This window comes from Entelurus aequoreus, linkage group LG27 (assembly GCF_033978785.1).
Source record: "Entelurus aequoreus isolate RoL-2023_Sb linkage group LG27, RoL_Eaeq_v1.1, whole genome shotgun sequence".
Lineage (NCBI taxonomy): Eukaryota > Metazoa > Chordata > Actinopteri > Syngnathiformes > Syngnathidae > Entelurus > Entelurus aequoreus.
In genome coordinates this window covers 39,176,093-39,203,224 of record NC_084757.1, presented here as the reverse complement: position 1 = coordinate 39,203,224, position 27,132 = coordinate 39,176,093, and the positions used below count along the sequence as shown (strand labels likewise).

Below are 27,132 nucleotides of genomic sequence, written 5' to 3'. Positions count from 1 at the left end.
AGGCATTACACAATCACCTGCATATGCCACATTTCTCATCCCATTTGAAGCGTTCCAACATCCACACACTCCACTCACCCTGGACATTCAAACATTTCACTTCCACACAGGGCTTTCCTCATGGATTTGCAATTCTACTTATTAATGGTGTCATCAAGGACCAGCCGGAGGGAGAGGGGAGGAGAAAGTGTGTGTGTTCGGCACACCAGTCAAGCCAACTTGAAGTTTTGATCCCTGGACAAAAGCATGAGAGACGGGCGACCATTTCAGAGATTGCTAGGCTTTCTTTCACAGTGCCGGTATTTGGACTTACTGGTGTTGTTAAACTTGAATTCTAGTCACCTCATCATTTTAGACAGCCTTAGCACAGAAGCATCTGGGTGGACTTTCCCCTCCAAAAAAAAATGGGGTGGGGGTGCTAATAACTGATCGTTAACATTTATAATATAGAAAGTGATTGACTACTTTTTGGATTTTATACCATGTTAAAATGTTTAAATTACTGCCTGTACATTTATTTTAATGATGACCCCTTCATGCTGTACATTTCTATTTTAGATAAGTTAGCAGCACATGTGCTCTGGACAGAGAAGATGTAGGTTTTCTAACCATGTCCAATGCTGCCACCTACAGCCTTTTAACACAACTACATGCTTTGTATGAAATGTTCCAAGTCAGTTGACCAGATAGATTGGTGGCATCAACAAGAAGTCATTTCAACCATTTCTGAGTATAATTAATACATCTTCATTTGAGGTTCTTACCTACACCTTTCACTACCAAATCATGTAGAGAGAAATGTTTCACTTTGTTTGAGAGTGGAACTGAATGAAGTACAGTCAAATGCTGGATGTTGGACCCTCAATCCTCGCCATCTTGGCTACGTAACGGGACTAAACGGAGTGTTAGAAGGGGAGGAAGATGATTTATATGCGCTAAGTAGGCAACAACAACAACTACGAATGTGGGACAGCACTATGCGCTCAAAAGTGGCGCCTTAGAGATATTAAAGTAGGGCTGTTCTAGAAGGGGCCACATACAGAAGAGTTGCAGAACGAGGGGCCACTTTGATACATTAAAGGTACTGAAACCAATACAATTAAGATGCTAAATTAAGCTTAACTTTGTTTCATAGGTAACGAAGCAATTTAGTGCAACATCAATCTAACAGCATTGAAGTTACTTTATTTCTTGACTAATATTATTCTGCCAACTAAAATCTTGTTGAGCACACTTGAAACTCACCACACCTTTACTATATCTCATGTTAAATGTATTTCCATCCAAATTGTGATTCTTTTTTATTCCAATTCTGAATCGGTTCATTATTTTTAACAATCATTTCCCAATGTTTTAATTATCAACATGTAAAAACATTTTTTTAAGCCTAAGAGGAGCTTTTGTAACCGGCCATTCTGGTTTTCATCCCATTTGTGAGGGGATTTTTCCTTCTTTTCTTTCTTTTGTTGTGTGATTATTCTAATATATGTTTTTCTGTCTTTAGGATGTGTAGCTGGCCAATAAAATAGGGCGCACAGATTCACTCTGGGAGCGCGTGGTGTGTACGTGCGAGCGGTGCGGACATATGTGCGTACATTTGGGAATAACACATTTTAAATTCAATTTTATTTGAAATTATGAAAAATATAGACCTTTTTATGTCTTCTTTCAAAGCACTATGGGTAACGTATGCGAGCCAGTGGTATATTTATATCACAGGTGTCAAACTCATGGCCTGGGGCCACACCATTTTACATGATCCCGCGGAAGCCTAGAATAATATGAGTCAAAAAACGACATATTTTCTTACTGTATGTATTCGTTCGGTCCATTTGAAGTACATACATTTTACACTTTAACATGATCTAATAACGAAACAAATAACACTTTCCAAACATTTTTTTTTCGTTAAAATAAAAATTCTTAAATATCTGCTTGATTTATTATTGTAAAGAAAGTCATCTATCAATTTGTGCTCTGTTAAAATGAAAATACATTTTTTAATGCAAAATCTACGGTGTTTTTTACAGCATATTACCGTAAATTTAAAAAACTGTACCACTGTTTTTTACAGTAAAATTCTGACGACAGAGCTGGCGTTTTGTTTTTGGGGTTTTTTTACCTTAAAATCTATGGTTGTTTTTAGGGGTATTACTGTTGATGGAAACACACTACCAGATTTTTTTACGGTAAAAAACTGGCAGCACATATACATGGGGAAAAAAAAGAACTTTTTCCATTTATCGTACTATGTTGTAAAAAGCACTTTATATTTTACAGTAAAATCTACAGATTTTTTTTTACACACACACACGCACACACACAATCAAATGCATAGGTGAATTCATATATTTGCTGTTACAAACGGCCCCTGAGGGCAGCCAAAACTGTGACCTCAATGGAAACTATGTCAATATTACATGTCACATTCAATCAAAACTATGTCAATATTACTTGTCACATTCAATCAAAACTATGTCAATATTACATGTCACATTCAATCAAAACTATGTCAATATTACATGTCACATTCAATCAAAACTATGTCAATATTACATGTCACATTCAATCAAAACTATGTCAATATTACATATCACATTCAATCAAAACTATGTCAATATTACATGTCACAGTCAATCAAAACTGTGTCAATATTACTTGTCACAGTCAATCAAAACTATGTCAATATTACTTGTCACAGTCAATCAAAACTGTGTCAATATTACTTGTCACATTCAATCAAAACTATGTCAATATTACATGTCACATTCAATCAAAACTGTCAATATTACATGTCACATTCAATCAAAACTATGTCAATATTACATGTCACAATCAATCAAAACTATGTCAATATTACTTGTCACATTCAATCAAAATTATTGTCAATATTACATGTCACATTCAATCAAAACTATGTCAATATTACTTGTCACATTCAATCAAAACTATGTCAATATTACTTGTCACATTCAATCAAAACTGTGTCAATATTACTTGTCACATTCAATCAAAACTATGTCAATATTACTTGTCACATTCAATCAAAACTATGTCAATATTACCTGTCACATTCAATCAAAACTATGTCAATACTACATGTCACATTCAATCAAAACTATGTCAATATTACTTGTCACATTCAATCAAAACTATGTCAATATTACTTGTCACATTCAATCAAAACTATGTCAATATTACATGTCACATTCAATCAAAACTATGTCAATATTACTTGTCACATTCAATCAAAACTATGTCAATATTACTTGTCACATTCAATCAAAACTATGTCAATATTACATGTCACATTCAATCAAAACTATGTCAATATTACTTGTCACATTCAATCAAAACTATGTCAATATTACATGTCACATTCAATCAAAACTATGTCAATATTACTTGTCACATTCAATCAAAACTATGTCAATATTACATGTCACATTCAATCAAAACTATGTCAATATTACTTGTCACATTCAATCAAAACTGTCAATATTACTTGTCACTGTCTGATTGTGGCGGTCCGCTCCCTGTATGATCAGTGTCAGAGCTTGGTCCGCATTGCCGGCAGTAAGTCGGACACGTTTCCAGTGAGGGTTGGACTCCGCCAATGCTGCCCTTTGTCACCCATTCTGTTCTGAACTTTTATGGACAGAATTTCTAGGCGTACTCAGGGCGTTGAGGGGATCTGGTTTGGTGGCTGCGGGATTAGGTCTCTGCTTTTTGCAGATGATGTGGTCCTGATGGCTTCATCTGGCCAGGATCTTCAGCTCTCGCTGGATCGGTTCGCAGCTGAGTGTGAAGTGACTGGGATGAGAATCAGCACCTCCAAGTCCGAGTCCATGGTTCTCGCCCGGAAAAGGGTGGAGTGCCATCTCCGGGTTGCGGAGGAGACCCTGCCCCAAGTGGAGGAGTTCAAGTACCTTGGAGTCTTGTTCACGAGTGAAGGAAGAGTGGATCGTGAGATCGACAGGCGGATCGGTGCGGCGTCTTCAGTGATGCAGACACTGTATCGATCTGTTGTTGTGAAGAAGGAGCTGAGCCGGAAGGCAAAGCTCTCAATTTACCGGTCGATCTACGTTCCCATCCTCACCTATGGTCATGAGCTTTGGGTTATGACCGAAAGGACAAGATCACGGGTACAAGCGGCCGAAATGAGTTTCCTCCGCCGGGTGGCGGGTCTCTCCCTTAGAGATAGGGTGAGAAGCTCTGCCATCCGGGGGGAGCTCAAAGTAAAGCCGCTGCTCCTCCACATCGAGAGGAGCCAGTTGAGGTGGTTCGGGCATCTGGTCAGGATGCCACCCGAACGCCTCCCTAGGGAGGTGTTTAGGGCACATCCGACCGGTAGGAGGCCACGGGGAAGACCCAGGACACGTTGGGAAGACTATGTCTCCCGGCTGGCCTGGGAACGCCTCGGGATCCCCCGGGAAGAGGTGGACGAAGTGGCTGGGGAGAGAAAAGTCTGGGTTTCCCTGCTTAGGTTGCTGCCCCCGCTACCCGACCTTGGATAAGCGGAAGAAAATGGATGGATGGATGATTGAATGTGACATGTAATATTGACATAGTTTTGATTGAATCCCCTCAACGCCTTGACTGCGCCTAGAAATTCTGTCCATAAAAGTTCAGAACAGAATGGGTGACAAAGGGCAGCCTTGGCGGAGTCCAACCCTCACTGGAAACGTGTCCGACTTACTGCCGGCAATGCGGACCAAACTCTGGCACTGATCATACAGGGAGCGGACCGCCACAATCAGACAGTCCGATACCCCATACTCTCTGAGCACTCCCCACAGGACTTCCCGAGGGACACGTTCGAATGCCTTCTCCAAGTCCACAAAACACATGTAGACTGGTTGGGCAAACTCCCATGCACCCTCAAGGACCCTGCCCAGAGTATAGAGCTGGTCCACAGTTCCACGACCAGGACGAAAACCACACTGTTCCTCCTGAATCCGAGGTTCGACTATCCGGCGTAGCCTCCTCTCCAGCACACCCGAATAGACCTTACCGGGAAGGCTGAGGAGTGTGATCCCACCATAGTTAGAACACACCCTCCGTTGGCATTCAATCAAAACTACGTCAATATTACTTGTCACATTCAATCAAAACTATCTCAATATTACATGTCACATTCAATCAAAACTATGTCAATATTACTTGTCACATTCAATCAAAACTATGTCAATATTACATGTCACATTCAATCAAAACTATGTCCATATTACATGTCACATTCAATCAAAACTATGTCCATATTACATGTCACATTCAATCAAAAGTATGTCAATATTACATGTCACATTCAATCAAAACTATGTCAATATTACATGTCACATTCAATCAAAACTATGTCAATATTACATGTCACATTCAATCAAAACTATGTCAATATTACATGTCACATTCAATCAAAACTATGTCAATATTACATGTCACATTCAATCGAAACTATGTCAATATTACATGTCACATTCAATCAAAACTATGTCAATATTACTTTGGGGAACTTTTGTTGATTTTATAGTCAACAGCATAACTGGGCTCCTGCCAACATGTGACTTCGAAGCCGCTCCTGCCAACACGTGAGTTCGAAGCCACGCCCACCCGCAGTTTAGCTAGCGCGCATCAGCTTAGCTTCATGCTAACTTCTAATTGATGTAAATGTGCTGCGAGGAAATATTAGCATGGAATTATTAGCATGGAAATATTAGCATGGAGCTCAGGAAATATATATTTCAAATCCGTGCTGGTGACATTAGCATAAAATCAGTAGCTAGCTTCCTGCTAGCTATGCTAGTACATACTTTGCTTTTAGTTGGTCAGACAGCAAACTCGTCGCTAAAACGCCAACATTACAACATTACGCGCTTTTTTCAAGCTTTCATTTACATGTTGGCAGAGTTTAATCGACGTGGACTACTTTAAATGTACTTTTGCTTTAACAGCTAGCGTTAGCATTACCTGATGACTCCTGCAGCTGGATAGATGTTATACACCTGTGCAGCTCACCTGTGCAGCTCATTAATGATCCAAACGATTCCACTAATTGGTCCAAACCTTCAAACTTAACTTTTCAACGGCGCACTTTTATTCCGATCCAACGAAACATGGACACAAGCACCTGAGTCCATTTCAGCGCCACTCTTGTTTGAACGAGGAACTAATCAATGTCATTCATGTTCCAACAAAGCCTGTAAAGTACCTTTAGTGAGAGCGGAAGCAGGATGTCGGCGAAGATGTCGCGTCCGCGGGAAGAAGATGTGAAAATGTGGCAGAGATGCAGAAGTTTGACAGTTGATTGACTGAGTGCAGAGCTGAGACGAACCGCTGCATGACGTCAAACGCCGACCTCAGGCAGGGCGGGGCGATGCCTTCACGTGCGGCTGTAAAATAGGAGAACTAGCCACTTTCTCATGTTCTTGTCACGAACCTGCCTGTGAGACGCTTCATATAGTCACACATATGACAATACTTGCCACAGGTAGAACGTGTAAAGTATAGATGACTTCTCATTGGATAACTCCAAACAATCGCACAGCAATTTTAGCGCGTTTGATTTTATTACCAGCGACCCTGAAATACACACACGTTAATGTCCTATCAACGTAACATTTTAAATAAATCCGCGATTTCTGACGTAGACAATTATCTTAGAAGCTTCCACAATAACAGCATTAAATATCTGCCTTTTCTTTCTTTTTTCGGACATTTTTAACATTTGAAATGGTAAACAAGTTTAAAAACTGCAAAGTAAAATGATGAACTTACCTGCACAGATACGTCGCTGACCTCAACAAAGATGGCGTCTGACCGGAAGTAGTTCCTGTAACCTCAAACAAGATGGCCGCCCCACTCTGCGCCGCATGGTATTGTAACATTCATATTTGAAATATTTTATATATTACTCACTGCCAATGTATGAACATTACACTTTATTATCGAAATAATGTAGGTGTTGTATGAACATTACACGTTATTATGGAAATAATGTCCAACATGTTAGGTGTTGTATGAACATTACACTTTATTATGGAAATAATGTCCAATCAAAAGCACAAGCTGGCTTGCAGGGTTAATTAACACTCAGCAGGACACATTTGCAATCAATTAGGGTATGATAAACCTTTATTTATCCCATGAAAGACAGATGTTGTGGCATACAAACATTATTAGTGGAAGTATTGGTGTTTAATCTTCTATTTCAGAATACGTTTACCAAGGAATTGGACTGTGTGCTCTTCAATGTAAAGAATGAATATCAGCGATGAACTACAAATATAAAGAAGTACTTAAATAACTGACATGTTGATCAATAATAGTGCAGCGGTGAATAGAGCAAAGCAAAAAGATGAGTTAGTGCATAAATGTTTTCTCTGAATGACGTTGAATCACTCGCCCACTTTATAGAAGGCAAATGTCCCCAAGATATCATCACATACCGTATTTTTCGGAGTATAAATTGCTCCGGAGTATAAGTCGCACCAGCCGAAAATGCATAATAAAGAAGGAAAAAAACCATATATAAGTCGCACTGGAGTATAAGTGGCATTATTTGGGGAAATGTATTTGATTAAAGCCCCAAGAATAGACATTTGAAAGGCAATTTAAAATGTCTAAAGAATAGTGAACAACAGGCTGAATAAGTGTACGTTATATGAGGCATAAATAACCAACTGCTATGTTAACGTAACATATTATGGTAAGAGTCATTTAAATAACTATAACATATAGAACATGCTATACGTTTACCAAACAATCTGTCACTCCTAATCGCTAAATCCCATGAAATCTTATACGTCTAGTCTGTGTAACATTGATGATATGACATGTGTAACAGGAACATTGAGCATGTGACATGTGTAACAGGATCATGTGACATGTGTAACAGGAACATTGATCATGTGTAACAGGAACATTGAGCATGTGACATGTGTAACAGGAACATTGATGATGTGACATGTGTAACAGGAACATTGATCATGTGTAACAGGAACATTGAGCATGTGACATGTGTAACAGGAACATTGATGATGTGACATGTGTAACAGGAACATTGATCATGTGTAACAGGAACATTGATGATGTGACATGTGTAACAGGAACATTGATCATGTGACATGTGTAACAGGAACATTGATCATGTGACATGTGTAACAGGAACATTGATGATGTGACATGTGTAACAGGAACATTGATCATGTGTAACAGGAACATTGATCATGTGACATGTGTAACAGGAACATTGATTGACAGAACATTGATCATGTGTAACAGGAACATTGATCATGTGTAACAGGAACATTGATCGTGTGTAACAGGAACATTGATCATGTGTAACAGGAACATTGATCATGTGTAACAGGAACATTGATCATGTGTAACAGGAACATTGATCATGTGACATGTGTATCAGGAACATTGATTGACAGAACATTGATCATGTGTAACAGGAACATTGATCATGCGTAACAGGAACATTGATCATGTGTAACAGGAACATTGATCATGTGACATGTGTATCAGGAACATTGATTGACAGAACATTGATCATGTGTAACAGGAACATTGATCATGTGTAACAGGAACATTGATCATGTGTAACAGGAACATTGATCATTTGTAACAGGAACATTGATCATGTGTAACAGGAACATTGATCATGTGACATGCGTATCAGGAACATTGATTGACAGAACATTGATCATGTGTAACAGGAACATTGATCATGTGTAACAGGAACACTGATCATGTGACTGGGAAGTTTCATTGATTGCTAGAAAGTCCAACTTTGAGTTGCTCAGTAGCTGCTTAACTTCATTCAACTTTGACAAAACATGGCCTTTAAGTCCCATATCAACTTTGAGTGATTGACAGTCTGAACATATCACCTTTGAATGATTGACACAGTCTGAACATATCACCTTTGAATGATTGACAGTCTGAACATATCACCTTTGAATGATTGACAGTCTGAACATATCAACTTTGAGTGATTGACAGTCTGAACATATCACCTTTGAATGATTGACAGTCTGAACATATCACCTTTGAATGATTGACAGTCTGAACACATCACCTTTGAATGATTGACAGTCTGAACACATCACCTTTGAATGATTGACAGTCTGAACATATCACCTTTGAATGATTGACAGTCTGAACACATCACCTTTGAATGATTGACAGTCTGAACATATCACCTTTGAATGATTGACAGTCTGAACATATCACCTTTGAATGATTGACAGTCTGAACATATCACCTTTGAATGATTGACAGTCTGAACATATCAACTTTGAATGATTGACAGTCTGAACACATCACCTTTGAATGATTGACAGTCTGAACATATCACCTTTGAATGATTGACAGTCTGAACATATCAACTTTGAATGATTGACAGTCTGAACATATCACCTTTGAATGATTGACAGTCTGAACATATCAACTTTGAATGATTGACAGTCTGAACATATCAACTTTGAATGATTGACAGTCTGAACATATCACCTTTGAATGATTGACAGTCTGAACATATCAACTTTGAATGATTGACAGTCTGAACATATCACCTTTGAATGATTGACAGTCTGAACATATCACCTTTGAATGATTGACAGTCTGAACATATCACATTTGAATGATTGACAGTCTGAACATATCACCTTTGAATGATTGACAGTCTGAACATATCACCTTTGAATGATTGACAGTCTGAACACATCACCTTTGAATGATTGACAGTCTGAACATATCACCTTTGAATGATTGACAGTCTGAACATATCACCTTAGAATGATTGACAGTCTGAACACATCACCTTTGAATGATTGACAGTCTGAACACATCACCTTTGAATGATTGACAGTCTGAACATATCACCTTTGAATGATTGACAGTCTGAACATATCACCTTTGAATGATTGACAGTCTGAACATATATTTGAATGATTGACAGTCTGAACATATCTTTGAGTGATTGACAGTCTGAACATATCTTTGAATGATTGACAGTTGATGGCTGATGTAGTTGAGCTTGATTGGGAAGTGTCCATCTTGCTCAGGGCCAGTGGGAGTCGTCATCAGGGTAATACCAGAAGTATCCACAAGATGGTGCTGTTGAACATCCTTCATATGCAACTCAGCTACATTTGTTTTGATATTGTTCATGGGACCTGGATGAAGTTCTATCTATATATATTTATATCTGCTTTATATATATTTATATTTGGTTATAGTCTATATGTATTTATATCTGTTTTATATATATTTACATGTGGTTATAATCTATATATATTTATATGTGCTTTATATATATTTATATGTGGTTATAGTCTATATATACTTATATCTGCTTTATTTATATTTATATTTGGTTGTAGTCTATATATATATATATATATATATATATATATATATATATATATATATATATATATATATATATATATATATATATATATATATATATATATATATATATATATATATATATATATATATATATATATATATATGTGGTTATAGTGTATATATATATATATATTTATATGTGGTTTATATATATTTATATTTCGTTATAGTGTATATATATATATTTGTATGTGGTTATATTTATAGTCTATATATATTTATATGTGGTTTATATATATTTATATGTGGTTTATGTATATTTATATGTGGTTATAGTGTATATTTGTTTATATGTGGTTATAGTGTATATATATTTATATGTGGTTTATATATATTTATATGTGGTTATAGTGTATATATATTAAATATATATACACTAAAACCACATGTAAATATATATAAACCACATATAAATAATATTTATGTGATTTATATATATTTAAATGTGGTTATAGTCTATATATAATAATATGTGGTTTATATATATTTATATGTGGTTATAGTCTATATATATTTATATGTGGTTTATATATATATTTATATGTGGTTATAGTCTATATATATTTATATGTGGTTATAGTCTGTATATATTTATATGTGGTTATAGTGTATATATATTTATATGTGATTTATATATTTAGATGGTTATAGTGTATATTTGTTTATATGTGGTTATAGTGTATATATATTTATATGTGGTTTATATATATTTACATGTGGTTATAGTGTATATATATTAAATTTATATACACTAAAACCACATGTAAATATATATAAACCACATATAAATAATATTTATGTGATTTATATATATTTAAATGTGGTTATAGTCTATATATAATTATATGTGGTTTATATATATTTATATGTGGTTATAGTCTATATATATTTATATGTGGTTTATATATATATATTTATATGTGGTTATAGTCTATATATATTTATATGTGGTTATAGTCTGTATATATTTATGTGTGGTTATAGTGTATATATATTTATATGTGATTTATATATATTTAGATGGTTATAGTGTATATATTTATATGTGGTTTATATATATTTATATGTGGTTATAGTGTGTATATATTTATATGTGATTTATATATATTTAGATGATTATAGTGTATATATTTATATGTGGTTTATATATATTTATGTGGTTATAGTGTATATATATTTTTATGTGGTTATAGTCTGTATATATTTATATGTGGTTATAGTCTATATATATTTATATGTGGTTATAATCTATATATATTTACATGTGGTTTATATATATTTATATGTGGTTATAGTCTATATATATATTCATATGTGGTCTATACATATTTATATGTGGTTATAGTGTATATATATTTGTATGTGGTTGTAGTGTATATATATTTGTATGTGGTTATAGTGTATATATATTTGTATGTGGTTATAGTGTATACAGTATATATGGTTATAGTGTATCCAGTATGGCATCGCCATTGACTTCCAGGAAGAGGCTGGATGACAACCTCGAAAGAGTGGTGACAACTGGAGAGACAGTTGACAGCTCGGAAAGACGGCAACCGGGGCAGGGAGGGGTAGCATCCCAAGCTGCAGCTCCCGCAAGGGAGCACCCATATAACGCTGCGAAAAACCCTGAAGACACATAAGATCAAGATAGGCTGTCTGAGGAAACCCGTGGTGCAACGCACATGGCCAGTACCTTGTACGGCCCTGATGAGACGGAGGAGGACCCAGGCCCGGACACTCCCCACAGTGCCTGGAACCTCCAAGCACCACCGGCGCAACCCCGGGGCAGACCATCGGAGGGGGGACGCGTGGCGTGGAGCGCTACCTGGACACAAGTCGAGGGACTGACCACCCTCGGCTGGGTCGCCCGGGAGAGGGTGTTTGATGAAGACCTGAAACACCCTATGACCCCGGGAGAATCACTGATGATGTGTCCAGGTTGCACCGTGAGGTGTATTATGAAACCTATATATATTTATATGTGGTTATAGTGTATATATTTATATGTGGTTTATATATATTTATATGTGGTTATAGTGTATATATTTATATGTGGTTTATATATATTTATATGTGGTCATAGTGTATATATTTATATGTGGTTTATATATATTTATATGTGGTTATAGTGTATATATATTTATATGTGGTTTATATATATTTATATGTGGTTTATATATATTTATATGTGGTTATAGTGTATATATATTTATATGTGGTTATAGTGTATATATTTATATGTGGTTTATATATATTTATATGTGGTTATAGTGTATATATTTATATGTGGTTTATATATATTTATATGTGGTTTATATATATTTATATATGGTTATAGTGTATATATTTATATGTGGTTTATATATATTTATATATGGTTATAGTGTATATATTTATATGTGGTTTATATATATTTATATGTGGTTATAGTGTATATATATATATTTATATGTGGTTTATATATATTTATATGTGGTTATAGTGTATATATATATATTTATATGTGGTTTATATATATTTATATGTGGTTTATATATATTTATATGTGGTTATAGTGTATATATATATATATTTATATGTGGTTTATATATATTTATATGTGGTTTATATATATTTATATGTGGTTATAGTGTATATTGTTTTTCAAATCAGCTGACATGTATACTGTGTGTATATATACATAATTTATCCACATTTTTTACGTAATTTTTTATATACATGTTACAGGTTATACATCTTTTATCATTGAATGTATCAAATGTGATGAATATTTCATGGAGCACAATGGAAACAAGTCTTTTGGCTTTTTGTGCCATCCATTTGACTTCTTAAAGCCTTACATGGATTCTTTAACATGTCAATAAACTTCTCAATCAAACGTGTAAAGAACATCCTGTCATGGCTGTCTTGACTTTCTACAACTCTTATTTTTGTGTGATGTAGTGATTGGAGCACATACTTGTTGTTGTGATGTAGTGATTGGAGCACATACTTGTTGTTGTGATGTAGTGATTGGAGCACATACTTGTTGTTGTGATGTAGTGATTGGAGCACATACTTGTTGTTGTTGTGATGTAGTGATTGGAGCACATACTTGTTGTGATGTAGTGATTGGAGCACATACTTGTTGTTGTTGTGATGTAGTGATTGGAGCACATACTTGTTGTTGTTTTGATGTAGTGATTGGAGCACATACTTGTTGTTGTTGTGATGTAGTGATTGGAGCACATACTTGTTGTTGTTGTGATGTAGTGATTGGAGCACATACTTGTTGTGATGTAGTGATTGGAGCACATACTTGTTGTTGTTGTGATGTAGTGATTGGAGCACATACTTGTTGTTGTTGTGATGTAGTGATTGGAGCACATACTTGTTGTTGTTGTGATGTAGTGATTGGAGCACATACTTGTTGTTGTTGTGATGTAGTGATTGGAGCACATACTTGTTGTTGTTGTGATGTAGTGATTGGAGCACATACTTGTTGTGATGTAGTGATTGGAGCACATACTTGTTGTGATGTAGTGATTGGAGCACATACTTGTTGTTGTTGTGATGTAGTGATTGGAGCACATACTTGTTGTTGTTGTGATGTAGTGATTGGAGCACATACTTGTTGTTGTTGTGATGTAGTGATTGGAGCACATACTTGTTGTGATGTAGTGATTGGAGCACATACTTGTTGTGATGTAGTGATTGGAGCACATACTTGTTGTTGTTGTGATGTAGTGATTGGAGCACATACTTGTTGTTGTTGTGATGTAGTGATTGGAGCACATACTTGTTGTTGTTGTGATGTAGTGATTGGAGCACATACTTGTTGTTGTTGTGATGTAGTGATTGGAGCACATACTTGTTGTTGTTGTGATGTAGTGATTGGAGCACATAGTTGTTGTTGTTGTGTAATGATTGGAGCACATACTTGTTGTTGTTGTGATGTAGTGATTGGAGCACATACTTGTTGTTGTGATGTAGTGATTGGAGCACATACTTGTTGTTGTTGTAGTGATGTAGTGATTGGAGCACATACTTGTTGTTGTTGTGATGTAGTGATTGGAGCACATACTTGTTGTTGTTGTGATGTAGTGATTGGAGCACATACTTGTTGTTGTTGTGATTTAGTGATTGGAGCACATACTTGTTGTTGTGATGTAGTGATTGGAGCACATACTTGTTGTTGTTGTGATGTAGTGATTGGAGCACATACTTGTTGTTGTTGTGATGTAGTGATTGGAGCACATACTTGTTGTTGTGATGTAGTGATTGGAGCACATACTTGTTGTTGTGATGTAGTGATTGGAGCACATACTTGTTGTTGTGATGTAGTGATTGGAGCACATACTTGTTGTTGTTGTGATGTAGTGATTGGAGCACATACTTGTTGTTGTTGTGATGTAGTGATTGGAGCACATACTTGTTGTTGTTGTGATGTAGTGATTGGAGCACATACTTGTTGTTGTTGTGATGTAGTGATTGGAGCACATACTTGTTGTTGTTGTGATGTAGTGATTGGAGCACATACTTGTTGTTGTTGTGATGTAGTGATTGGAGCACATACTTGTTGTTGTCATGTAGTGATTGGAGCACATACTTGTTGTTGTTGTGATGTAGTGATTGGAGCACATACTTGTTGTTGTTGTGATGTAGTGATTGGAGCACATACTTGTTGCTCACAAAAAACATTCATGAAGTTTGCTTCTTTTATGAATTTATTATGTGTCTACTGGAAATGTGTTGGGTCAAAAGTATACATACAGCAATGTTAATATTTGCTTACATGGGAGAGGAAAAAGCCAAAGAAAAAGCCAAACATTCAGAGTTAACCCATTGATGCTCACTGAAGTTTCACTTTCCTTCAAATGTTGCCTGTCAGGAGCTGTGCAGGAGAGGAAGTGCGCCTGGGTTTTCAAAATAAAAGCCTGAGTGATCCAAGCAGTACGGCGTGACCTCTACACGGCATCAGTAGAGATGGAAATGGCGCTCATCTCACTAGTTGTCCTGGACAGGAAGTGAAAAGACGCTAATGAAAGGTGAGGTCTTTCATCTGCTGGGTGTAAATAAACAAGTCTGGATGAGACTTGTCAGCCCTGGAAAAAACTCAACTTTCCTTCCCTCCCGTCGTCTCATTAGTGACAAACCCCGCCGTGACCTTGACCCTCTTCCTTTCAGCGCCGCTCGCTTTAGTGCCTGTGATCCAATGGAAGCGCTCGTCTCCTGACAGCCGCCGCCAACAATTTGCTGTGGGAGAGCTGAATGTACACATGGAAAGGTGTTGTGATGTACTTCCTGTCTCGCTTGATCTCACAGCTGCCGCCTTTTTGCTCGCTCCGTTTCAAGTCCCGTCACAAAACACGCCAGTTGATGCCTCGGACTTGGAATGATGTTTCAAGTCCCGTCACAAAACACGGCAGTTGATGCCTCGGACTTGGAATGATGTTTCAAGTCCCGTCACAAAACACGGCAGTTGATGCCTCGGACTTGGAATGATGTTTCAAGTCCCGTCACAAAACACGGCAGTTGATGCCTCGGACTTGGAATGATGTTTCAAGTCCCGTCACAAAACACGGCAGTTGATGCCTCGGACTTGGAATGATGTTTCAAGTCCCGTCACAAAACACGGCAGTTGATGCCTCGGACTTGGAATGATGTTTCAAGTCCCGTCACAAAACACGGCAGTTGATGCCTCGGACTTGGAATGATGTTTCAAGTCCCGTCACAAAACACGGCAGTTGATGCCTCGGACTTGGAATGATGTTTCAAGTCCCGTCACAAAACACGCCAGTTGATGCCTCGGACTTGGAATGATGTTTCAAGTCCCGTCACAAAACACGGCAGTTGATGCCTCGGACTTGGAATGATGTTTCAAGTCCCGTCACAAAACACGGCAGTTGATGCCTCGGACTTGGAATGATGTTTCAAGTCCCGTCACAAAACACGGCAGTTGATGCCTCGGACTTGGAATGATGTTTCAAGTCCCGTCACAAAACAAGGCAGTTGATGCCTCGGACTTGGAATGATGTTTCAAGTCCCGTCACAAAACACGCCAGTTGATGCCTCGGACTTGGAATGATGTTTCAAGTCCCGTCACAAAACACGCCAGTTGATGCCTCGGACTTGGAATGATGTTTCAAGTCCCGTCACAAAACACGGCAGTTGATGCCTCGGACTTGGAATGATGTTTCAAGTCCCGTCACAAAACACGGCAGTTGATGCCTCGGACTTGGAATGATGTTTCAAGTCCCGTCACAAAACACGGCAGTTGATGCCTCGGACTTGGAATGATGTTTCAAGTCCCGTCACAAAACAAGGCAGTTGATGCCTCGGACTTGGAATGATGTTTCAAGTCCCGTCACAAAACACGCCAGTTGATGCCTCGGACTTGGAATGATGTTTCAAGTCCCGTCACAAAACAAGGCAGTTGATGCCTCGGACTTGGAATGATGTTTCAAGTCCCGTCACAAAACACGCCAGTTGATGCCTCGGACTTGGAATGATGTTTCAAGTCCCGTCACAAAACACGCCAGTTGATGCCTCGGACTTGGAATGATGTTTCAAGTCCCGTCACAAAACACGCCAGTTGATGCCTCGGACTTGGAATGATGTTTCAAGTCCCGTCACAAAACACGCCAGTTGATGCCTCGGACTTGGAATGATGTTTCAAGTCCCGTCACAAAACACGGCAGTTGATGCCTCGGACTTGGAATGATGTTTCAAGTCCCGTCACAAAACACGGCAGTTGATGCCTCGGACTTGGAATGATGTTTCAAGTCCCGTCACAAAACACGGCAGTTGATGCCTCGGACTTGGAATGATGTTTCAAGTCCCGTCACAAAACAAGGCAGTTGATGCCTCGGACTTGGAATGATGTTTCAAGTCCCGTCACAAAACACGGCAGTTGATGCCTCGGACTTGGAATGATGTTTCAAGTCCCGTCACAAAACAAGGCAGTTGATGCCTCGGACTTGGAATGATGTTTCAAGTCCCGTCACAAAACACGCCAGTTGATGCCTCGGACTTGGAATGATGTTTCAAGTCCCGTCACAAAACACGCCAGTTGATGCCTCGGACTTGGAATGATGTTTCAAGTCCCGTCACAAAACACGCCAGTTGATGCCTCGGACTTGGAATGATGTTTCAAGTCCCGTCACAAAACAAGGCAGTTGATGCCTCGGACTTGGAATGATGTTTCAAGTCCCGTCACAAAACACGGCAGTTGATGCCTCGGACTTGGAATGATGTTTCAAGTCCCGTCACAAAACAAGGCAGTTGATGCCTCGGACTTGGAATGATGTTTCAAGTCCCGTCACAAAACACGCCAGTTGATGCCTCGGACTTGGAATGATGTTTCAAGTCCCGTCACAAAACACGCCAGTTGATGCCTCGGACTTGGAATGATGTTTCAAGTCCCGTCACAAAACACGCCAGTTGATGCCTCGGACTTGGAATGATGTTTCAAGTCCCGTCACAAAACAAGGCAGTTGATGCCTCAGACTTGGAATGATGTTTCAAGTCCCGTCACAAAACAAGGCAGTTGATGCCTCGGACTTGGAATGATGTTTCAAGTCCCGTCACAAAACAAGGCAGTTGATGCCTCGGACTTGGAATGATGTTTCAAGTCCCGTCACAAAACAAGGCAGTTGATGCCTCGGACTTGGAATGATGTTTCAAGTCCCGTCACAAAACACGCCAGTTGATGCCTCGGACTTGGAATGATGTTTCAAGTCCCGTCACAAAACACGCCAGTTGATGCCTCGGACTTGGAATGATGTTTCAAGTCCCGTCACAAAACAAGGCAGTTGATGCCTCAGACTTGGAATGATGTTTCAAGTCCCGTCACAAAACAAGGCAGTTGATGCCTCGGACTTGGAATGATGTTTCAAGTCCCGTCACAAAACAAGGCAGTTGATGCCTCGGACTTGGAATGATGTTTCAAGTCCCGTCACAAAACACGGCAGTTGATGCCTCAGACTTGGAATGATGTTTCAAGTCCCGTCACAAAACAAGGCAGTTGATGCCTCGGACTTGGAATGATGTTTCAAGTCCCGTCACAAAACACGCCAGTTGATGCCTCGGACTTGGAATGATGTTTCAAGTCCCGTCACAAAACACGGCAGTTGATGCCTCAGACTTGGAATGATGTTTCAAGTCCCGTCACAAAACACGCCAGTTGATGCCTCGGAGTTGGAATGATGTTGGCCACATCACAGGTACCTCATCAGGACAGCCACCAGACTAAGAGACTCGCACCCCAACCACAATCTACACAGATACTGAACTGATGCACTTTTTTTTTTGGTCTTGTGTCAGAGCATCTGCACACATCTCTTATTTTACCTCCGACTCATTTGGTCAAAGTCCCTAAGAAGAGTTTGTTAAAGTACAAACCCTTTTTTCCCCCATAAAATGGCCAAAAAGCATGGGAGCAAAGTTTGCCGCCATGCCACGCCCACATTTTATGAAGTAGGAAAAATTTATACACAATTTATCGTGGCCTATATGTGTAATATTTGTCATTTTACCCCCGACTCATTTGGTCAAAGTCCCTAGGAGGAGTTTGTTAAAGTACAACCCTTTTTCCCCCAAAAAAATGGCCAAAAAGCATGGGAGAAAAGTTTGGCGCCATGCCACGCCCACATCTTATGGTGTATGATAAGTTTATACGCAATTTATCATCGCCTATATGTGTAATATCTTTAATATTAACTGTGACTCATTTGGTCAAAGTCCCTAGGAGGAGTTTGTTAAAGTACAACCCCCCTTTCCCCCCCAAAAATAGCCAAAAACCATCGGAGCAAAGTTTGGTGCCATGCCACGCCCACATCTTGTGGCGTTGGAAAAATTAGTTTGCAATTTATCATGGCCTATATGTGTAATATCTATCATTTTAACTGTGAATCATTTGGTCAAAGTCCCTAGGAGGAGTTTGTTAAAGTACAACCCAATTTTTCCCCCCAAAATGGCCAAAAACCATCGGAGCAAAGTTTGGTGCCATGCCACGCCCACATCTTATGGCGTATGAGAAATTTATACGCAAATTATCATTGCCTATATGTGTAATATCTTTAATATTAACTGTGACTCATTTGGTCAAAGTCCCTAGGAGGAGTTTGTTAAAGTACAAACCTTTTTTACCCCAAAAATGGCCAAAAAGCATGGGAGCAAAGTTTGGCGCCATGCCACGCCCACATCTTATGGCGTTGGAAAAATTAGTTTGCAATTTATCATCACCTATATGTGTAATATCTGTCATTTTAACTGTGACTCATTTGGTCAAAGTCCCTAGGAGGAGTTTGTTAAAGTACAACCCCATTTTTTTCCCCAAAAAATGGCCAAAAACCATTGGAGCAAAGATTGGCGCCATGCCACGCCCACATCTTATGGTGTATGATAAGTTTATACGCAATTTATCATTGCTTATATGTGTAATATCTTTAATAATAACTGTGACTCATTTGGTCAAAGTCCCTAGGAGGAGGTTGTTAAAGTACGACCCCATTTTTCCCCCAAAAAATAGCCAAAAACCATCGGAGCAAAGTTTGGTGCCATGCCACGCCCACATCTTATGGCTTTGGAAAAATTTGTTTGCAATTTATCATCACCTATATGTGTAATATCTGTCACTTTAACTGTGACTCATTTGGTCAAAGTCCCTAGGAGGAGTTTGTTAAAGTACAAACCTTTTTTACCCCAAAAAATGGCCAAAAAGCATGGGAGCAAAGTTTGGCGCCATGCCACGCCCACATTTTATGAAGTAGGAAAAATGTATACACAATTTATCATCACCTATATGTGTAATATCTGTCATTTTACCCCCGACTCATTTGGTCAAAGTCCCTAGGAGGAGTTTGTTAAAGTACAACCCTTTTTTACCCCAAAAAATGGCCAAAGACAATGGGAGCAAAGTTTGGCGCCATGCGACGCCCACATCTTATGGCGTATGAGAAATTTATACGCAAATTATCATGGCCTATATGTGTAATATCTGTAATATTAACTGTGACTCATTTGGTCAAAGTCCCTAGGAGGAGTTTGTAAAAGTGCCACCCCTTTTTTCCATATAGGCCACACCCACTAAATTTTAGGCAAAATTAAAAAAAAGCCATATATTTTCCATATAAGCTGCAGATATTTTCATTGTGAAATGACTTCTTTACAGAGAAATATTGTATAAATGTTTATTTACATACTTCCTGCTGGACTGGCCCTCGTCCAGTTTTGAGGTGACCGTGACAAACATGCGGCGTGGCAACAGTCAAGTCAAGATGTTTGTTGTGCAAGCCATCAACATGTTCCTCCTCCTCAGATCCCCTTGCTGTCCCCTCTGATGGCCAAGTCTGATGTCGTCACACCATTTCTTTCCACTGAAGATGTCACCGAGAGTGGAGTGGCCACCAACTTTGCAATTCAATCAACTCTACCAGACAAACTGCCTAAAAAGGTTGGTTGCTCCCATACCAAATGTTCTTGCCTATGTAAGAGCACACCACTATTATATAAGCCACACCCACTACATTTCACAATAACATTGTCCATATATTAACCGTACCGCAGATATATATACATTGTGAAGTGACTTATTTACACAGAAATATTTATTTACATACCTTAATTGTTTCCAAGCGGTGTTTGTAACAAGGCAGTAAAACGGCTGATCAAACAAAACAGAAGTCATGGTCATGGACCCACTAGCTGCGCAAGCTAGCTCTCCAGTCAAATAAACCGGCGGTCGTCAACCCGCAACTTAGCGCCACTCTAGAGCTCTTTTAAAAATAAATTAAAATGGAAACAGATGGGGGGGGGGGGGGATATATTTTTTGTTTTAATTTGGTTTGTGTAGGAGGACAAATTTGACACACACCTTCCTGCGTTTTAAAGTCCTCTGTTTACATTACATTCTTACACTGATGACAGTATTTGACCAGCGCAGTTTTGTCCTACTAATTTCGACGGTCCTTGAACTCACCGTAGTTGTGTGGCCTGTTTGTTTACATGTACAACTTTCTCTGACGCTGCCACAGAAAGACGTGTTTTATGCCACTCCTTTGTCTCATTTTGTCCACCAAACCTTTTATGCTGTGCGTGAATGCACAAAGGTGAGCTGTGTTGATGTTATTGACTTGTGTGGTGTGCTAATCAGGCATGTATGGTCAGTGCATGACTGCAAGCTATTTAGGCTAGCTGTATGTACATATTGTATCACTATGCCTCGTTTGTAGCTATATTTGAGCTCATTTAATTTCCTTTACTTATGTTAATTTATATTTGCTTGTCTCATGAAACATTGTCTGTACATAATATTGGCTGCATTTCTCATAGTTGTTTGTGTGCCATGTTGTTCCAGACCACAGCAAACGTTACCATGTTGTTCCAGACCACAGCAAACGTTACCTTGTTGTTCTAGACCACAGCAAACGTTACCTTGTTGTTCCAGACCACAGCAAACATTACCTTGTTGTTCTAGACCACAGCAAACGTTACCTTGTTGTTCCAGACCACAGCAAACATTACCTTGTTGTTCCAAACCACAGCAAACATTACCTTGTTGTTCCAAACCACAGCAAACGTTACCTTGTTGTTCCAGACCACAGCAAACGTTACCTTGTTGTTCCAGACCACAGCAAAACGTTACCATGTTGTTCCAGACCACATCAAACTTTACCTTGTAGTTCCAGACCACAGCAAACATTCCCTTGTTGTTCTAGACCACAGCAAACATTCCCTTGTTGTTCTAGACCACAGCAAACATTACCTTGTTGTCTCAGACCACAGCAAACGTTACCTTGTTGTTCCAAACAGCAGCAAACATTACCTTGTTGTTCCAGACCACAGCAAATGTTACCTTGTTGTTCCAGACCACAGCAAACATTACCTTGTTGTTCTAGACCACAGCAAACGTTACCTTGTTGTTGTAGACCACAGCAAACGTTACCTTGTTGTTCCAGACCACAGCAAACGTTACCTTGTTGTTCTAGACCACAGCAAACGTTACCTTGTTGTTCCAGACCACAGCAAACGTTACCTTGTTGTTCCAGACCACAGCAAACGTTACCTTGTTGTTCCAGACCACAGCAAACGTTACCTTGTTGTTCCAGACCACAGCAAATGTTACCTTGTTGTTCCAAACAGCAGCAAACATTACCTTGTTGTTCCAGATCACAGCAAATGTTACCTTGTTGTTCCAGACCACAGCAAACATTACCTTGTTGTTCTAGACCACAGCAAACATTACCTTGTTGTTGTAGACCACAGCAAACATTACCTTGTTGTTCCAGACCACAGCAAACGTTACCTTGTTGTTCCAGACCACAGCAAACGTTACCTTGTTGTTCTAGACCACAGCAAACGTTACCTTGTTGTTCCAGACCACAGCAAACGTTACCTTGTTGTTCTAGACCACAGCAAACGTCACCTTGTTGTTCCAGACCACAGCAAACATTACCTTGTTGTTCTAAACCACAGCAAACATTACCTTGTTGTTCCAGACCACAGCGAACATTACCTTGTTGTTCCAAACCACAGCAAACGTTACCTTGTTGTTCCAGACCACAGCAAACGTTACCTTGTTGTTCCAGACCACAGCAAACGTTACCTTGTTGTTCTAGACCACAGCAAACGTCACCTTGTTGTTCCAGACCACAGCAAACGTTACCTTGTTGTTCTAGACCACAGCAAACGTTACCTTGTTGTTCCAGACCACAGCAAACGTTACCTTGTTGTTCCAGACCACAGCAAACATTACCTTGTTGTTCCAGACCACAGCAAACGTTACCTTGTTGTTTTAGACCACAGCAAACGTTACCTTGTTGTTCCAGACCACAGCAAACGTTACCATGTTGTTCTAGACCACAGCAAACGTTACCTTGTTGTTCCAGACCACAGCAAACGTTACCTTGTTGTTCCAGACCACAGCAAACATTACCTTGTTGTTCCAGACCACAGCAAACGTTACCTTGTTGTTCCAGACCACAGCAAACGTTACCTTGTTGTTCCAGACCACAGCAAACGTTACCTTGTTGTTCCAGACCAGAGCAAACGTTACCTTGTTGTTCTAGACCACAGCAAACGTTACCTTGTTGTTCCAGACCACAGCAAACGTTACCTTGTTGTTCCAGACCACAGCAAACGTTACCTTGTTGTTCCAGACCTTTTGGTTCCTGTAGAAGTGTGTGGTTTGTGTTGAAATGGAGGTTCTACTGTAGTATGAAAGCCAGAACTAGGGCCAGGAAGTAAATCTTGTTCAGGGCCACAAAAAGCCTAGAGCCGGCCCTGCAGGTGACAGGTGATGTCATTGTGGCCACCATCAACACATTCAAAGGCCTTTTAAAAACAGGAAAGTGAGGCCGTCTAATTGTAGCTTGCGGCTAATTAAAAGCTCTTAAAAAGGTTTTAATGCGTCTGCTGCACTTTTAATCACAAAGGCACTGGGATGGTGACATGTACGCTCATCATGAAGAGCGTGCGCCAAGTATATATGTCATGTAGTAACATTCATAATAACATATACATGATGTAAGTATATATGTCATGTAGTAACATTCATAATAACATATACATGATGTAAGTATATATGTCATGTAGTAACATTCATAATAATATGTAATATATACATGATGTAAGTATATATGTCATGTAGTAACATTCATAATAACATATACATGATGTAAGTATATATGTCATGTAGTAACATTCATAATAACATATACATGATGTAAGTATATATGTCATGTAGTAACATTCATAATAACATGTCATATATACATGTAAGTATATATGTCATGTAGTAACATTTATAATAACATGTAATATATACATGATGTAAGTATATATGTCATGTAGTAACATTCATAATAACATGTCATATATACATGATGTAAGTATATATGTCATGTAGTAACATTCATAATAACATGTAATATATACATGATGTAAGTATATATGTCATGTAGTAACATTCATAATAACATGTAATATATACATGATGTAAGTATATATGTCATGTAGTAACATTCATAATAACATATACATGATGTAAGTATATATGTCATGTAGTAACATTCATAATAACATGTAATATATACATGATGTAAGTATATATGTCATGTAGTAACATTCATAATAACATGTAATATATACATGATGTAAGTATATATGTCATGTAGTAACATTCATAATAACATATACATGATGTAAGTATATATGTCATGTAGTAACATTCATAATAACATATACATGATGTAAGTATATATGTCATGTAGTAACATTCATAATAACATGTCATATATACATGATGTAAGTATATATGTCATGTAGTAACATTTATAATAACATGTAATATATACATGATGTAAGTATATATGTCATGTAGTAACATTCATAATAACATGTCATATATACATGATGTAAGTATATATGTCATGTAGTAACATTCATAATAACATGTAATATATACATGATGTAAGTATATATGTCATGTAGTAACATTCATAATAACATGTAATATATACATGATGTAAGTATATATGTCATGTAGTAACATTCATAATAACATATACATGATGTAAGTATATATGTCATGTAGTAACATTCATAATAACATGTAATATATACATGATGTAAGTATATATGTCATGTAGTAACATTCATAATAACATGTAATATATACATGATGTAAGTATATATGTCATGTAGTAACATTCATAATAACATATACATGATGTAAGTATATATGTCATGTAGTAACATTCATAATAACATATACATGATGTAAGTATATATGTCATGTAGTAACATTCATAATAACATGTAATATATACATGATGTAAGTATATATGTCATGTAGTAACATTCATAATAACATGTAATATATACATGATGTAAGTATATATGTCATGTAGTAACATTCATAATAACATATACATGATGTAAGTATATATGTCATGTAGTAACATTCATAATAACATGTAATATATACATGATGTAAGTATATATGTCATGTAGTAACATTCATAATAACATGTAATATATACATGATGTAAGTATATATGTCATGTAGTAACATTCATAATAACATATACATGATGTAAGTATATATGTCATGTAGTAACATTCATAATAACATATACATGATGTAAGTATATATGTCATGTAGTAACATTCATAATAACATGTCATATATACATGATGTAAGTATATATGTCATGTAGTAACATTTATAATAACATGTAATATATACATGATGTAAGTATATATGTCATGTAGTAACATTCATAATAACATGTCATATATACATGATGTAAGTATATATGTCATGTAGTAACATTCATAATAACATGTAATATATACATGATGTAAGTATATATGTCATGTAGTAACATTCATAATAACATGTAATATATACATGATGTAAGTATATATGTCATGTAGTAACATTCATAATAACATATACATGATGTAAGTATATATGTCATGTAGTAACATTCATAATAACATGTAATATATACATGATGTAAGTATATATGTCATGTAGTAACATTCATAATAACATGTAATATATACATGATGTAAGTATATATGTCATGTAGTAACATTCATAATAACATATACATGATGTAAGTATATATGTCATGTAGTAACATTCATAATAACATATACATGATGTAAGTATATATGTCATGTAGTAACATTCATAATAACATGTCATATATACATGATGTAAGTATATATGTCATGTAGTAACATTTATAATAACATGTAATATATACATGATGTAAGTATATATGTCATGTAGTAACATTCATAATAACATGTCATATATACATGATGTAAGTATATATGTCATGTAGTAACATTCATAATAACATGTAATATATACATGATGTAAGTATATATGTCATGTAGTAACATTCATAATAACATGTAATATATACATGATGTAAGTATATATGTCATGTAGTAACATTCATAATAACATATACATGATGTAAGTATATATGTCATGTAGTAACATTCATAATAACATGTAATATATACATGATGTAAGTATATATGTCATGTAGTAACATTCATAATAACATGTAATATATACATGATGTAAGTATATATGTCATGTAGTAACATTCATAATAACATATACATGATGTAAGTATATATGTCATGTAGTAACATTCATAATAACATATACATGATGTAAGTATATATGTCATGTAGTAACATTCATAATAACATGTCATATATACATGATGTAAGTATATATGTCATGTAGTAACATTCATAATAACATGTCATATATACATGATGTAAGTATATATGTCATGTAGTAACATTCATAATAACATATACATGATGTAAGTATATATGTCATGTAGTAACATTCATAATAACATATACATGATGTAAGTATATATGTCATGTAGTAACATTCATAATAACATATACATGATGTAAGTATATATGTCGTGTAGTAACATTCATAATAACATGTAATATATACATGATGTAAGTATATATGTCATGTAGTAACATTCATAATAACATGTAATATATACATGATCTAAGTATATATGTCATGTAGTAACATTCATAATAACATGTAATATATACATGATGTAAGTATATATGTCATGTAGTAACATTCATAATAACATGTAATATATACATGATGTAAGTATATATGTCATGTAGTAACATTCATAATAACATGTAATATATACATGA

The 27,132-nt window shown here is 37.0% G+C and overlaps 1 protein-coding gene and 1 long non-coding RNA gene across 8 annotated transcripts in view; one reads left to right on the top strand and one right to left on the bottom strand.

The window, feature by feature from the left end:
• LOC133644447 (bromodomain testis-specific protein-like) overlaps positions 1-6,899 on the bottom strand; it is a 34,531-nt gene extending 27,632 nt beyond the window's left edge. For 2 of the 6 annotated variants that reach the window (XM_062038935.1, XM_062038936.1), the window contains exon 1: positions 6,775-6,899. In XM_062038935.1, the coding sequence (XP_061894919.1) occupies positions 6,775-6,884 (110 nt within the window). In that variant the 5' untranslated portion in view covers positions 6,885-6,899. Of the gene's footprint in view, positions 1-5,967; positions 6,105-6,208; positions 6,371-6,774 lie in introns of those variants that run through there. The other 4 variants (XM_062038938.1, XM_062038937.1, XM_062038939.1 and 1 more) reach the window with 4 other exon arrangements.
• LOC133644450 (uncharacterized) overlaps positions 6,757-27,132 on the top strand; it is a 153,803-nt gene continuing 133,427 nt past the window's right edge. Inside the window, exons 1-4 of one of the 2 annotated variants that reach the window (XR_009824768.1) lie at positions 6,757-6,872; positions 15,293-15,449; positions 15,589-15,688; positions 20,723-20,857. This is a non-coding gene — a long non-coding RNA (uncharacterized LOC133644450). The remainder of the gene's footprint in view (positions 6,873-15,292; positions 15,450-15,588; positions 15,689-20,722; positions 20,858-27,132) is intronic. The other variant, XR_009824767.1, reaches the window with a different exon arrangement.